The sequence below is a fragment of the Mesocricetus auratus genome, unplaced genomic scaffold (assembly GCF_017639785.1).
Source record: "Mesocricetus auratus isolate SY011 unplaced genomic scaffold, BCM_Maur_2.0 Super-Scaffold_100004, whole genome shotgun sequence".
Lineage (NCBI taxonomy): Eukaryota > Metazoa > Chordata > Mammalia > Rodentia > Cricetidae > Mesocricetus > Mesocricetus auratus.
Window position 1 is genome coordinate 117,092,654 of NW_024429189.1, and position 13,569 is coordinate 117,106,222.

General features: G+C 51.2%; 1 protein-coding gene and 1 non-coding gene across 2 annotated transcripts; both read left to right on the top strand.

Annotated features, from left to right (window-relative positions):
• Window positions 1-558: 558 nt before the first annotated feature.
• Window positions 559-5,904, top strand: Srxn1 (sulfiredoxin 1). Its single transcript, XM_005072523.4, has 2 exons — window positions 559-945; window positions 3,736-5,904. The coding sequence occupies exons 1-2, from the start codon at window positions 682-684 to the stop codon at window positions 3,937-3,939; spliced, it is 468 nt and encodes a 155-aa protein (XP_005072580.1). The 5' UTR covers window positions 559-681; the 3' UTR covers window positions 3,940-5,904.
• Window positions 5,905-13,198: 7,294 nt separating this feature from the next.
• On the top strand, window positions 13,199-13,305 carry LOC121140629. Its single transcript, XR_005877547.1, has one exon. It is a non-coding gene; the product is annotated as a U6 spliceosomal RNA (small nuclear RNA).
• The last annotated feature ends 264 nt before the right edge of the window (window positions 13,306-13,569 follow it).

Consider the following 13,569-nt stretch of genomic DNA (forward strand, 5'->3'; position numbering starts at 1 on the left):
GGATATGCGACACGTAGAATTTCATGGAAGAACATACAGAATCAACACAACTCCAGAAGCCGCCGTGGCTAGTTCTTGTCGCTGAGCCCAGAGGAACCCGCAGTGGAATCCAGAGAGATCCATTGGGCAACGTTGCCCGGATTTGGGCCTCACCCACTCATTGGCTCCAAACGTGTGTGTGTGTGTGTGTGTGTGTGTGTGTGTGTGTGTGTGTGTGTTGGGGAGGCTGATGACATAACTTCTCTGTGCCTCAGTTTCCTCCTCTGTAAAATGGGATTGACATTGTTCCCAGCTAGCAGGGTGGCTCTGAAGTGTGAGGACACCACATTCCTGCTTTACCCTGTGGGGGCCACTGTTCCCAGCTCCCACTGAGAGCCAGCTCATCCTTGCTGGGCAGGTCTGACCGCCCGCGTCCTCGCCTCTCAGAGCCTGAGTCACCGCTCTGTGCGTCACTCGCGACTTTGCTCCGCGACTTGCAGACTCACCCTGAGTCAGCGGCCGGACGCGTCCACTGCTGTGTCGTGAGGGGGTGGCGGGGCGCCGCAGCTGCAGGCAGCCGGTAGATGGGTCGACGTGGGACACCCGGCTCCTGCCGGGAGGCGCGGGGGCGGGTACGATCACCTCGCGGGCCGAGCCACTCGGACCGGAAAAGCACAGCGCCGTCGCCCCTGCGGCTGCGCGATGGTACAGCCCGGCTGGGTAAAGCAGGCCGGCGGTGCTGGCGGCCAAGGAGGCGGTATGGGGCTGCGCGCGGGTGGAGCGCTCCGGCGGGTGGGCACGGGGTCGGGGGCGCCGGAGGGACAGGAACCCGGCGGCGCTCAGGGAGGCAGCATCCACTCGGGCTGCATCGCCGCGGTGCACAACGTGCCAATGAGCGTGCTCATCCGGCCGCTGCCATCCGTGCTGGACCCGGCCAAGGTGCAGAGCCTCGTGGACACGATCCTGGTGAGCCCGCGGAGCCTACCAGCCCGCGCGAGACAGAGAGGGCGCGAGGGTCGGGGTCCAGGATCTGCAGGAGCTCAACTTAGCCTGTGTGACCTTGACGGGCTGGCGGAGCCTCCCCGGGCCTCAGGTCCCTCACTTGGACTTGACCATGAAAGTAATGATCCGTGACGCACATACTCAAAGTGCTGCGGTCGCCCCGGAGCTGATTTCAGCTTCTCTGATCAGCTCTGTGAAGTAACTGCCGGTCCTCCTGCACGAAGGAGAAACTGAGGCACAGGAAGTTTGGATTTTTTGTTGTTGTTGTTCTATTCTGTTTTTTAAAGCAACTTACCCTAAGCTCACTAGATGATACAATGAAACTTTACACCCAGACAACCTGGGTATCCTGATGTCTCCTCCGGTCATGACAGTCATGGCAGTGGCCTGGGTGTGTCATGTATGTTGGGAAGTAGGAGAGGCTCCAGGTCAATCCATCATGGAGAGAGAGTCCCCGCAGAAGCTAGGACATTTGTGTCAGGTCAAGATTCTTCCAGATTCTTGAGCAGTGGGCCCTGGAACACCTAAAGTCCTGAGGATGTTTAGTCTTAAAATTTGCACCCCTGTCTTCCTGTGTGAATTTCAAAAAAGCAGGAGTTTTGCCACCTTGCGGTTGCCTTCAAGCTGACTGTGGGAAGGGGACTTAGCCCCAATGCTCTCTGAGTGCTGCTGGGCCTTTGCATAGCCTAACCTCGCCCCAGGAAGCGCTCCCACCCCCTCCTTTTTGGCACTGTTTTAGTTTTTGTGTGTACACGATGCTGGGGGTTGCACGTTCGTTCATCAGGAACACCACCAATGCCCTGCAGCCCACGTTTTTATCTCTTTGTTGCTAGGCCTTCTGTGACTCACAGCCACCTGAGTGTCCCTTAGCACAGCTGGGATCCTGATGGGTTTAAATGACCAGTTAGTTTAGCTACCTCTGTCCCATGCTGGAGCCACAGGCTCTTGTGGAGACAAGGACCTGTCTGCCTTGGCCACCTAAACATGTTGTCACAAACATGGCTTAAAAAAGACACGAGTCCAAAGCTGTGGGGTTTTTGCTGCTTTAAAAGCAGGGTATGTCTCTACATAGCCTATGCTGGTCTGAAACCTTCTGTTTGGGTCTCTCCGGTGATGGGATTACAGGTGCCCCTCACCAGACCCAGCTCCAAGTGTGGTTTATTGAGCTAAAATAAGGAGCCAGCGGGTCTGTTTTCTCAAGGTCTTAAGGGAAAATGCATTTCCTGAAGTCTCAGTTACTTTTCCCTTTGCTGGGACAAAACACCAAATGCAACTTAAGGGTGACAAGGTTTACCTCGACTCACAGTTCCAGGTTACAGTCTATCACATCAGGGAAGTCATGGTGGCCCGGGTTTGAAGCCACTGGTCACATTGTATCTCCAGTCAGAATGGTGAAAAACCACTTGAGCATTGTTCACTGTCTTCTCTTTATACAGTACAGGATCCCAGCCTAGGGAATGATACCACCTACAGTGGGTGGAGCTTCCCATCCAGTTAACCTAACCACCTTAAACCCCCAGGCATGCCCAGAGAGACCCAACTCCAAAGCGGTTCTGGATTTCATCAAGTTGAAGGTTGAACCCTTTAGCTGATGGCCTCTCCCTCATCTTCAAAATAGCAACTGCTGGTTCCCATTTCAGGTCACTGTGACCTCTTTTGCCACAGCCTTCTGCTTTCAAAGAACCTGGTGATTACATCAGCTTACCTGGGCAACCCAGGACAATCTATCAATTTCAGAAGCCTTAAAGGCCACTCCTATCAGCAGATTTCCACTATGTAAGGTGGGTTTCACAGGTCCTAAAGATTAGGAAATGGGTATTCAGAGGAACATCTATTTATTTATTTATTTATTTATTTATTTATTGTGTGTACAGTATTTTGTATGCATATAACCCTGCAGGCCAGAAGAGGGTGCCAGATCTCATTACAGATGGTTGTGAGCCACCATAGGGTTGCTTGGAATTGAACTCAGGACCTCTGGAAGAGGGAGCAGCCAGTGTTCTTAACCACTGAGCCATCTCTCCAGCTCCCCAGAGGGACCATTCTTAAACCTACCCACTCTCATACCTTCAACACAAGGCCTGCCAAATGCAGCTGTCCAGGGCCACCTCCCCACCCCAGGGAGTCGTCCCTGCTTCACCCACCACCCTGCTTGTTAAACATAGGGGCTGCCTGTCCAGCACAGGTCCCTAGCTGTTCTGCAGAGGAGCCATGCATTTGGGCTCTTAACCTAAACTAGCCCATATCTGTAGCTTCTGTAGCCTCCCAAGTGGTTCTGTGCCCCTTGTCACTTCAGAGAGACCTGTGGCTCCTTCTTTCCTGGCTCGTCATCTGTGAGACTGTCTTCATAGCATTTATCACTCCACTATTCACGTCCTCTCTTAGTCTGTTCCTGGGACAGAAACTCTGTCAGGGTGAGACTGTCCTTGCCTCCTGGGTGTGCTGTGTCTCCTAAGTGTGGACTAAGTGGGCACAGAGTATATCGTTCACATGGATAAATACTCCGCGCCTAGTGTTTGGGGGAAGCCCTCACTTGCAGCGTCTGCAATTGCTCTGCTGGAAATAATTGTCTTGGGGCTGATTTTCAAGCTGCCAGGACACCTCCCCGCCAGCTTGCAGAGCCCCTAGGTGGCGAGCGCCTGCTGCTCCTGCCAGCCCGAGCCCTTTATAGTCACTCCGCTTGGCTTAACAAAACATTTTGCCAGCTCTCAAGCATAGTGCCATGCTCACTCACCCTGTGACCTTTCTCCCTAGGAGGACCCTGACAGGGTACCCCCCATCGATGTCCTCTGGATCAAAGGGGCCCAGGGTGGTGACTACTACTACTCCTTCGGGGGCTGCCACCGCTTCGCCGCCTACCAGCAGCTCCAGAGAGAGACCATCCCTGCCAAGCTCGTGCAGTCCACCCTTTCAGACCTGAGGGTGTACCTGGGTGCGTCCACACCAGACTTGCAGTAGGAACCTCCGGGTCACCCTGCCCCCTGCACACCAGCACCACCTTCCAGAGCCCAGAAGACACACGTGGCCCCCAGTGGCTGGAAGCTGTAGCAGGGATATGTTCTCTTTATACCCGAGGAGAGAGGTCTGCCTCACGGTGCCTCTGTACTAACCCACAGGCCCAGGAACGAGGGGGCCCAGCTCCCCTGTCTGGGAAAAGATCTCATGGCCTTGACCCTCAAGGCGCACCGAGAGGAGGAAGTGAGAAAGGAGATGGGCATGGGGACAAGGACGCCCTCCGCTTTGATCTCTGTGATAGCCTATCACTACATGAACTAGGTACTAGGAAGTAGGGGAAACCTTAGGTCACCATGGTTTCAGTGAGAGAGGCTTGTTTCCCCCATAGCCTGAATCCTGGAACAGATGACTCACACAGTATTGTGTCAACTGCTCAGGGAAGGTGGGGCCTCCTCTAGGCAACCCTTTGGCCTTGCCCTCCTTACATCATGGTCACAAGATCTCTAGGAATCAAGGAAGAAACCCACTGGACTAACTTCTATCAGAAAGGAAACCCTCATTCAGAGTATCTGCACGGTCTCCTTGGTCAAAGCTAGCCACCAGTGCCACCCATAGTTGCAAAGGGAACACTGTCACAGCTGAGCGTGACTGCCTTGTTCATCCCTTGGATTCGGCACTGTGCCTCCTGCAATTAAACTGGGGTCTCATTAGCAGGAGAGGAAGAAGTGTGTATTAGTGAGCCCCATTGCTATGAAACAAGCCATTCCCAGACTTAACAGCTAAAGCAAGTATTCATTTACCCATGACTCTGTGGTGAGCACTTGGATAGCTCTGATGGTATGGCCTGGTCCTCCTCATGAGCCTACCGGCAGCTGTCACCTCAGCTGGGACTGGCTGGGCTGGGATCATTACTTATTCTTGTGGCATATGTTGGCTGGACCGGCTTGGTCATCCTTGTTGCCTCTCTAGCGGGTCAGCTCAGGCTTATTCTTATTCAGAGTTCCAAGAATGAGAGTAATAGTGACAAGACAGGTACCAGAGCAGTGGATCCCTGCTAAGAGCACCGACATGGTAACTCACGACTGTGATCCCAGTTCCAGTTGTCATGGCATCCTCTTCTGGCCTCTGTGGGCACCAAACACATGGTACACAGACATACACACTTGCAAGCAAAGCACCCACATACATAGTTTTCGCTTTGTTTTGTTTAAGGTGACAAGATTTCCTCAGCCCTTGTGCCAGGACAATGTCATTGCTGCTGAGTTCATTCCTCAGATTCAAGGGGTACAGATGGGCCCCAGCTCTCAACGGGAGGAACTATAAAAAACATGGGGCTGTTGTTCATTCAGCACAGACAAATCTTGGTGGGCAAGTGACAGCATTTCTTGTTCACACACACACACTCCTCAAACAGAAGGTCTTGCCAAGTCTTAACCTTTAAGTTACTGATTTTGGGACCTAGAAGTAGTCGTGGCATGGCGTCTCCAAGAGCTGGGTACCTCACCCTCAAGGATGACTCACTAGCAGCATGGGGTGGACAATGGGACCTTCCAGAAGGGCTTCTGCAAACCAAGAGTCCTGGAGGCTGAGGAGAGGCAGCAGAAGCAGCAGAGTCAGGTGGCACTTGCTGCTGCCTTGCCCAGAAAGCTGTCACTTGTCACTTTCTGTTTTCCCAGCTCAACAGTGAGGTCAACAGCTTTCTCACCCACTGAGTGTCCCAGCAAATGAAATTGAAAGGGATAAAATGTGACATGGTACTTGAATTGAATCTTGGGACCAAAAAGGGATGAGGGAGCATTAGCAGGTCAACCAGGAACTTACTCAGTCTGGGTTTTAGTTATCCTCCAGTTTGGGCGATCAAACTGCTGGGGTGGGCTGGGTGAAGAATATATGGGAACTCTTTAGTCTCTGCAACTTTTCTGTAAATCTAAAGTCATTCCAAAATAAAAGTTTAATTAAAAAAACCCACAACAATGTAATGGCTTTAGTCCAGCATTTTTGGTTGGGTTTGATGGGCCTTGTCCCCAGTCTGGGGCCCAGGAACATGCATTTCTAGACAGTTCTCAGAAACAGCTGGGGGCCAGGAACATATCTCTAGAAGGTTCTCAGGAGCAGCTACTGCTAAGGGGATGAAGCCAGGTAACCAGATGACAGAGCTTGCTTTTTGTGCTGGGTCCTTGGGCTCTGGGGCAGCTTAAGCAGGTACTTCCCACTCCTGGCAGGAGGGTGGAGGCGTGCATGATTCTCCAAGTGGTCAGAGGAGCTCTGCAGCCCTAACTTTGTGAGCAGGGCCAGGAAAGCAGAGGATGCCCTGCTGGGCTGAGATAACTACATGCACTCAGTACTGCAGGAACAGACTCCGTTTGGAGGAACCCAACCAGCAGGCCCCACCAGGAGCAAGGGGACAGGTGGAGCCATTGGGCATTCAAGAAAAGAGCTGGGAGCCAAGCATGGCCCATGCACTGGAAAGGCTGAGACCAGATAACAAGTTCAGGATCCAGACCCTGGGGGCAGCATAGTGTCGTCCAGACCACCCTGAACAATTTAGTAAAACCCTGCCTCCACATGAGAATAGAAAGGCGTAGGGAATGTAGCTTGGCAGTAAAGGCTTTAGCTAGCATACTGGTTCCATCAGAGAGAGAGGCAGGACAGGGAGACGGGGCAGTGTGACTGTCAATTGGTACTGGGCTGCATTTCCATTCTTCACCAGCAAGTGGCGCTGCTGTCCCATCCCTAGAAGAGAGCTGCAGTCTTGGGGAAGGCACTGGGTTGGAGAGCATGGGTGAGGGAGGGATTGTTGTGACCAAATGAGGCCTGGGTGGGGCCCTCAGGTGCTGCTCATCCTGCCTGTCCTATACTTGTACCTTAGGGGTGTTGGGTTCCTCTACAGAGGGGGCACCTCCAAGAAGCTCTGAGCCCCTCCAAGTCGCGCGATGAGCTTCTTCTGGATTCTCTGATATCACGTGTCCCTTCCCCTGCCTTAAAAAAGGCAGTGTGTAGGGGTCCTTGAGGCTCCTTAAGGCCCTGGAACCAACCCCTCCATGATAGGTTTAGATTTTAATTTCTAAGATTAGACATTAATAATGGGTGCATGCTGTAATCCCAGCACCTTGGAGGGTGAGGTAGGAGTATTACAAGTTTAGGGTAAGCCTAGGTTACATCCTGAGACTGTCTCAAATAGTCCTAAAAATATTAAAAACTTAAATAACTAAATATGTTTGGTTAAAACACTAGGAGCAGGCTGAAGTCCATCCTGGGTCCTACATCTGGCTGTCTCTTTGGACTTTTATTGCAATGAGTTTTAGCACATATCCTTCCTGAAGTCTGCTGGACTGCAGAACAAATTTTTATACAACCCTGCATGTCTAGAACATTTTTGTGCTGTGTGCGTGCGTGCGTGCGTGCGTGCGTGCGTGCGTGCGTGTGTGTGTGTGTGTGTGTGTGTGTGTGTGTGTGTGTGTAGTGTGAGGCCAGAGGTCAATGTTAGGTATCTTCCTCAGTTACTCTCTGGGGGTTTTGCTTGTTTAAGGTTTTTTTTTCATTATTTTAAAGTATGTGTATGTGTATCTGTTTGTGCATGTGAATGTGGGCGCCTGCAGATCCCATCCCCCAGGACCTAGCATCATCCTAATGTGGATGGGGGGAATTGAACTCTGGTCCTCTGCAAGAGCAGTATTTCAGGGCTGAGCCTTTTCTCCAGCCCCTTCCACCTTATTTTTTGAGACCAAGTCTCACCATGTAATTGTTCAAATGCTGTCCCAGTACAGTCTTTCCTTGAACCTGGCTGGAGCTCACTCACTCATTTGTAGTACAAATTCTAATTGCTCTTACTAATAAAAACTCAGAGTCAGTTATCAGGGGGTGAAAGCTGAAGGATCAGAGAATCAGAGCAGCCGGCACTAGAGTTCTTACCTTGACCAATGCTCAGACCAAAGGGGCAATCCTGTCCTCAGACTGCATCCTCAGACTGCCTCAGACTGCCACTGCTCATACCGCACTGAGCTCCTGTTTCCTCTCCGCCCAGATGTATCACTCCTGTCTCCACCTCCTTAGTGCTGGGATTAAAGGCGTGTGATTCCAAGTGCTAGGATCACCTTTCTGTGAGTTCTGTTTCTCTTTTAGACTGGATCAATTTCATGTAGCCCAGGGTGGCCTTGAACTAACAGAGATCGGTCTGCCTCTGTTTCCCAATTGCAGGGATTAAAGGTATGTGCCACCATTGCCTGGCCTCTATGGCTAACTAGTGTGGCACTAACTAGTGCACTCTGATCTTCAGGCAAACTTTATTTGCTACAGAATAAACAAAGTATCACCACACCCATTCAACTAGGCCAGCTGGGCAGTAAATGCCAATGATCTCCTGCCTCTACCTCCCCAGCACTGGGATTATGGATGCACACAGCCACGCCCAGCCTCTAGATGACTTCTTGGGGAATCCAACTCAGGTCCTGACGCTTGCACAGCAAGCACTCCAATGCCTGGGCCATCTCTCCATCCCCACTTGCCCCAAGATTTATGCTTATTTTATGTGCATAGGTGTTTGCCTACCTGCATGTCTGCCTCACATGAGTGCCTGGGGCATCAGCCCTCTGAAACAGTTGTGACCTGCTGGGAAGGTGCTGGGAATTGAACCCTGGTCCTCTGAAAGAGCAGCCAGTGCTCTGAACCATCTTTCCAGCACCCCACCCCTTTTCAAAACACTATTTCAGATTGACATCTCTTGGCACTGGCCACTGCCTCCACTGGCAGCTGGACTACTCTCCAGAACTCTCAGACTGGTGTCTGCTCTGTGGCCTCTAGTGCTGAAGGCCGCCCCCCCCATCTGTTGCTTCCTTTCCATTTTGTTTTCTTCATTACTTTCTGTGGTTCCACTGATGTCTTCCTTGCCCACTAGAAAGTAAATCACGGCAGGTCTTCCCTGCTTATCACCCTGAGTCCAGCGCTGAGAACAGTGCTTAGCACTTAGTAGGTGTTCATCAGACAGCTGTTTGAGAGCAAATACATCCCACATGAGGGAGGCCATTCTTTTTTACCACCGCCTGGTGTTCGGCTATGAATGTAAGGATGTACCAACCGTTCTCCTGTTAGCGGACACTTGGGAGTCCTTTGGCTGCCTGTACAATGTGCGATCCCCACATCCTCTATTGTGTTCTACCAACTGGACACCTAGAAACGTAAGAACCTGGTGACACATAGCCTTCTGCCTAGTTTCTCCTCATTGGTGACCAGAGATGTTCCAAATGCTACCCAGGCAGAGCTTGGGGACTCTTCTTCCAAACTCTAGCCCCTTTTTGGAGCATGATCATGGTTGAGAACAACAGAAAACTATGAGCCCTTTCCCCAAGCTGGGCAGCTCACAACCATCTGTAATTCCAACTCCAGGGGACCTGATGTCCTTGCCTGGGCTCCAAGGGTAACTGTACTCAAGTGTACATACATACAAACATACATATAATAAAAATAAAACACAACATTTAAAAAATAAAATACATACACTTTGGGCACTTTCTGGGCCTTCCTATGCTTGACAAACAGCTTCCAGGGGCTTTGTGTCGAGCACTAACAGCATGTCTCAGAGAAAGGTACCTGCCCTTGCAGAGGTGGGGGGAGGGACTGAACGGACTCTGGTTGCCAGCTGCTAGGAGAGGGTGCTCACCTCACCCTCAATGCCCTGCAGTTAGAATAGCCTCCTGGGTGGTCCCTGGAGGGACCCTGGACCCCAGAGCACCAGGATTCAACTGGGTCCTAGACTCAGGTGCCAAGGCTGGAGACAGCAGGCCGGGCCTGGAGTCTGGGTCAGTGAGGACTCTCGGAGAGGCTATGATTGCCTTGGCCTGAAAGGAACGTGGGAGACCTCCAAACTTCGTGGTGGGTATACCCACCACACCTGCTTCCGGGTTTGCCCCCTTCCAAAGAAGAAAGGATGCAGCCTACTTCCCCAACCCCGCAGACAGCCCTAGAGGTGGGCCGGACAGACATAATTTTCCTTGTGGCACTGATCGGAAACTGAGTTCCAAAACAAGTAGCCACCTGTCTGGTTGCTCTGCCCTATATGGGGGTCCATGGCGGCTCTTGCCCTGGGGCCCCATCCCGAGCCTGACCCCCGGCTTTGCCTGGCAGATGACCTCAGCTGCCGCCAATCCATTGGTTCCAGCTCCGGAGGGAGGGAAGAACAAAGCACGCTTTGTGGCCGGCTGTCCCCTCCCCGGCGCGGCCGCCTCCGGGACCCCCTCCGGAACTCGCGGCGACGCCCCCGGCCGACAGCCGTGTAATGTCTTCCAGGCGCGGACTCTGCACACAGCCGCGAGGCCGCCTCCCTGTGTCCCATAGCCGTCTCTGCGCTGAAAGCTGGCCCTGGGTGCCAGGCAGGTGTAACCACCTGACAGCTCAATACACCACCTTGGGGTTACCGCATTTGAGTGGGAAACACTGACATTGTTGGTGGTGTCGCTGTGGCCTCTGTTTTGTTTTGTGGCTAGTCACTTCGGATGATAGCCCTGGGTTCCAATGTCTGTGCCACTGACTAGCTACCAGCTCTTGTGAGCGTGTCATCCTGTTCAGAACAGTAAGAACCATTGACTGAGTGCCTACTGTGTGTCAGTGGTAATGTGGAGTTTTAAGGCTATCTTCCACCTTTAAGTGTAAGGGTCACCTTGGCAGAGGCGATTTTACCCTTATATAACAGAGGAGAAAACCCAATTTCCAGCTGCCTTGAACATAAAGGAACCTCTCCAAGTCTGTTCCCTTGTTTATAAAGGAAGGTGGTGTATAGAATGTTCACCTCTCTCCACAGGGTGCTTCTATGCGGTCCATGATGGCCCTCCTGCTCCTCAAGTCTCAACCTCCTTCGTGCTGGGATTCCAGGCATGGATTACCATACTCAGTTTCTCTTGGGTTTTTAGAACTGTATTTCCTACCCTTGTCTTAGCCCTGCCTCGATGAACACACAGATGAAAGCAGGTGCCTGGCCCAAATGGCTCCATTCAGAAACCCTGATACTCTTAGACTCTTAAAGGAAGCTGCAGCAGCCTCCAGGCTTATAGAAAATATGGAGATTCTGCCCTGACCCAAAGACCTCTCCCCTAAGTAGCAAGTGTACAGCCTTTTTGTGTTTCTAAGCTATGAAGGATGTGGCCTTCCTGACGCCACTGAGAGGAATGGGAAGGGAGGCCAAGGCTTAACCTTGAGGAAGCACCCTCATCTCCACCCAGGTGATGCCTGGTCCTCTGTGCCAGCAGGCAATGAGTATGATCAGGAGCTAGGCGTTTTCAACGTGGAGCCAGGGTCTTGTCTGTGGCTGGGACTGGATCACAGGAATATCAAGGCACAAGCTTCACTCAGCAGCTAGTGCCCAAAGAGACTCAACCAAACACAGGACACACAGTGGGGCCCAGTTCCCAGGAGCCCAAATGGTAGGGAAGGAAAGAAATACAGTTTTAAAAACCCAAGAGAAACTGGGCATGGTAATCCATGCCTGTAGCACCAGCACTAAGGAGGCTGAGACAGGAGGATCAAGAAGTCAGAAATACCCCATCTAAAAATCCCAACCAACCAACCAACCAATCACACAAACAAATAAAAACAGTGTCACCTTTAAGATAAAACCACAGGGACTTGGAGGACTTGCAGGTACTTGGGGATCACTGATCTTGAATTTCTGATTTTTTTTTGTTTTGTTTTAGATAAAAGGAAATGGGAAACAAATGAGAATCTGAGGAATGGCTGAGTGCTATCCTGGGGTGTGGGTGGGTATCCAGTGGCCACTCCCTCCCTCCAGGTCTAACTGTTACTGCCCTCTATTTGCTAGCAAGTATTTTACTGGACCCTGGCCTTTCCTGTAGGAATCTGTCTGGACAGCAGGGCTGCAGAGGGAGTCTCTGTCTCCTTGTCCTGTGTCCTCTCCTGATTTCCTGCACACACAGTTTCCTGCATTTGTTCTCTAAATGCAATCTTTTGGTCCTTACAATGACACCGTGAGACAGGTGCAATGGCCACCTCAACCTTGCAGATGAAAACCCAAGGTTAATACAGGTGAGGTCCAGGGCTCTGTCCTGGAAGATGCCCCCCCCCCCGGAAGCTCATCTGATCCAACCCCAGGCTTGTGTGTATTGAAGGCCCATTGCTCTAGGAAATGCCCAGCGATTAAAATTGGGGGCCTTCCACTTAATTCAGGGTTAGCATCCAGGCATTTACACTGCCTACTCACAGGGACCTGGTAGGACACATCCTCAGCAGCCACCAAGAGGTGACACTGGGGTAAAGCTGCTGGGGTCAAGAGCCTAGAGAAGAGCGGGTGAGAAGGTGGGCATTTAGGCTGCTCCCAGGTAGAGGGCTGCAAAAGCTAATCTTGGTTGCCAACTTGATACACCCAAGAAGAGGGAAACTGAGTTGAGGAATTGCCTCCATCAGACTGGCCTGTGAACATGTCTGTGGGGCATTTTCTGGGTGTTGGTTAATGTAGAATGGCTCTGCCCACTGTGGGTGGCACCATCCCCAGCTAAGTAAGAAAGGTAGCTGAATGTGAGGGGAAACAAGCAATCGAGTGAGCAGTGTTTGTTCCTCTGGGGTTTCTGCTTCAAGCTCGTTCCTTGGTGGGTTGTAACTTGTAAGATGAAATAAATCTTTTCTTCCCTAAGATTTTTTTGTTGTTATTGGGGTGTTTAACATAAAAACAGAAAGCAGACTAGGACAAGAGCCCAAAGGCAGGCAAAGGTGCAAAGGTGCTCACCACCAAGCCTGGTGTAAGTCATCACCACCAAGCCTGGTGTAAGTTACATCCTGTAAGTTAGATAATGGAAGAAGAAAACAGATTCCAACAAAATGTTCTCTGACCTCCGCATGTGTTCTGAAGCATACACAGGAGTAAATTATCACATGCAGTCACTCGTGGTTACTATACACATACATGCATACACACACAAAGTAGATATAAAAAATTAAAAGCCAAACTTTTTTCCTTTTTTCAAGCTTTTTGAGACAGGGTTTCTCTGTGGCTTTGGAGGCTATCCTGGAACTCGCTCTGTAGACCAGGCTGGCCTCGAACTCACAGAGATCCACCTGCCTCAGCCTCACGAGTGCTGGAATTAAAGCTGTGCACCATCACCACCCAGCAGAACCAAACATTTTAAAGCAGCCATAAACTGCCTGTATGCAGCATTCCTTCTCTATGTAGGCATGAGATCAATTTGTGCTTCTATTACTGGGTCCATCTAGGAGACATAGGTTTTGTGCATTTTAATTTTTTTTAAAGATTCTATTTCCTGTGCTCGCTTCGGCAGCACACGTACTAAAATTGGAACGATACAGAGAAGATTAGCATGGCCCCTGCGCAAGGATGACATGCAAATTCGTGAAGCGTTCCATATTTTTAGGGTTAGCTCTTGAATCCCAGACTGATGACCAAAGGCATTAAGACTGGGCTGGTTTAACCCCCAGAAACAGCTGACCTGACAAGGGTTAGCTCTTGAATCCCAGACTGATGGCTGGGAATCCAGCATGGGACTGATCAAGAGCCCCTGAATGTGGCTGTCAGTGAGGAGGCCTAGGCAATCTAGTGGGCCTTGGGTAATAGATCAGTTTTTATCCCTGGCATACAAATGGACTTTCGGCACCCATCCAACAATGAGAGATGCA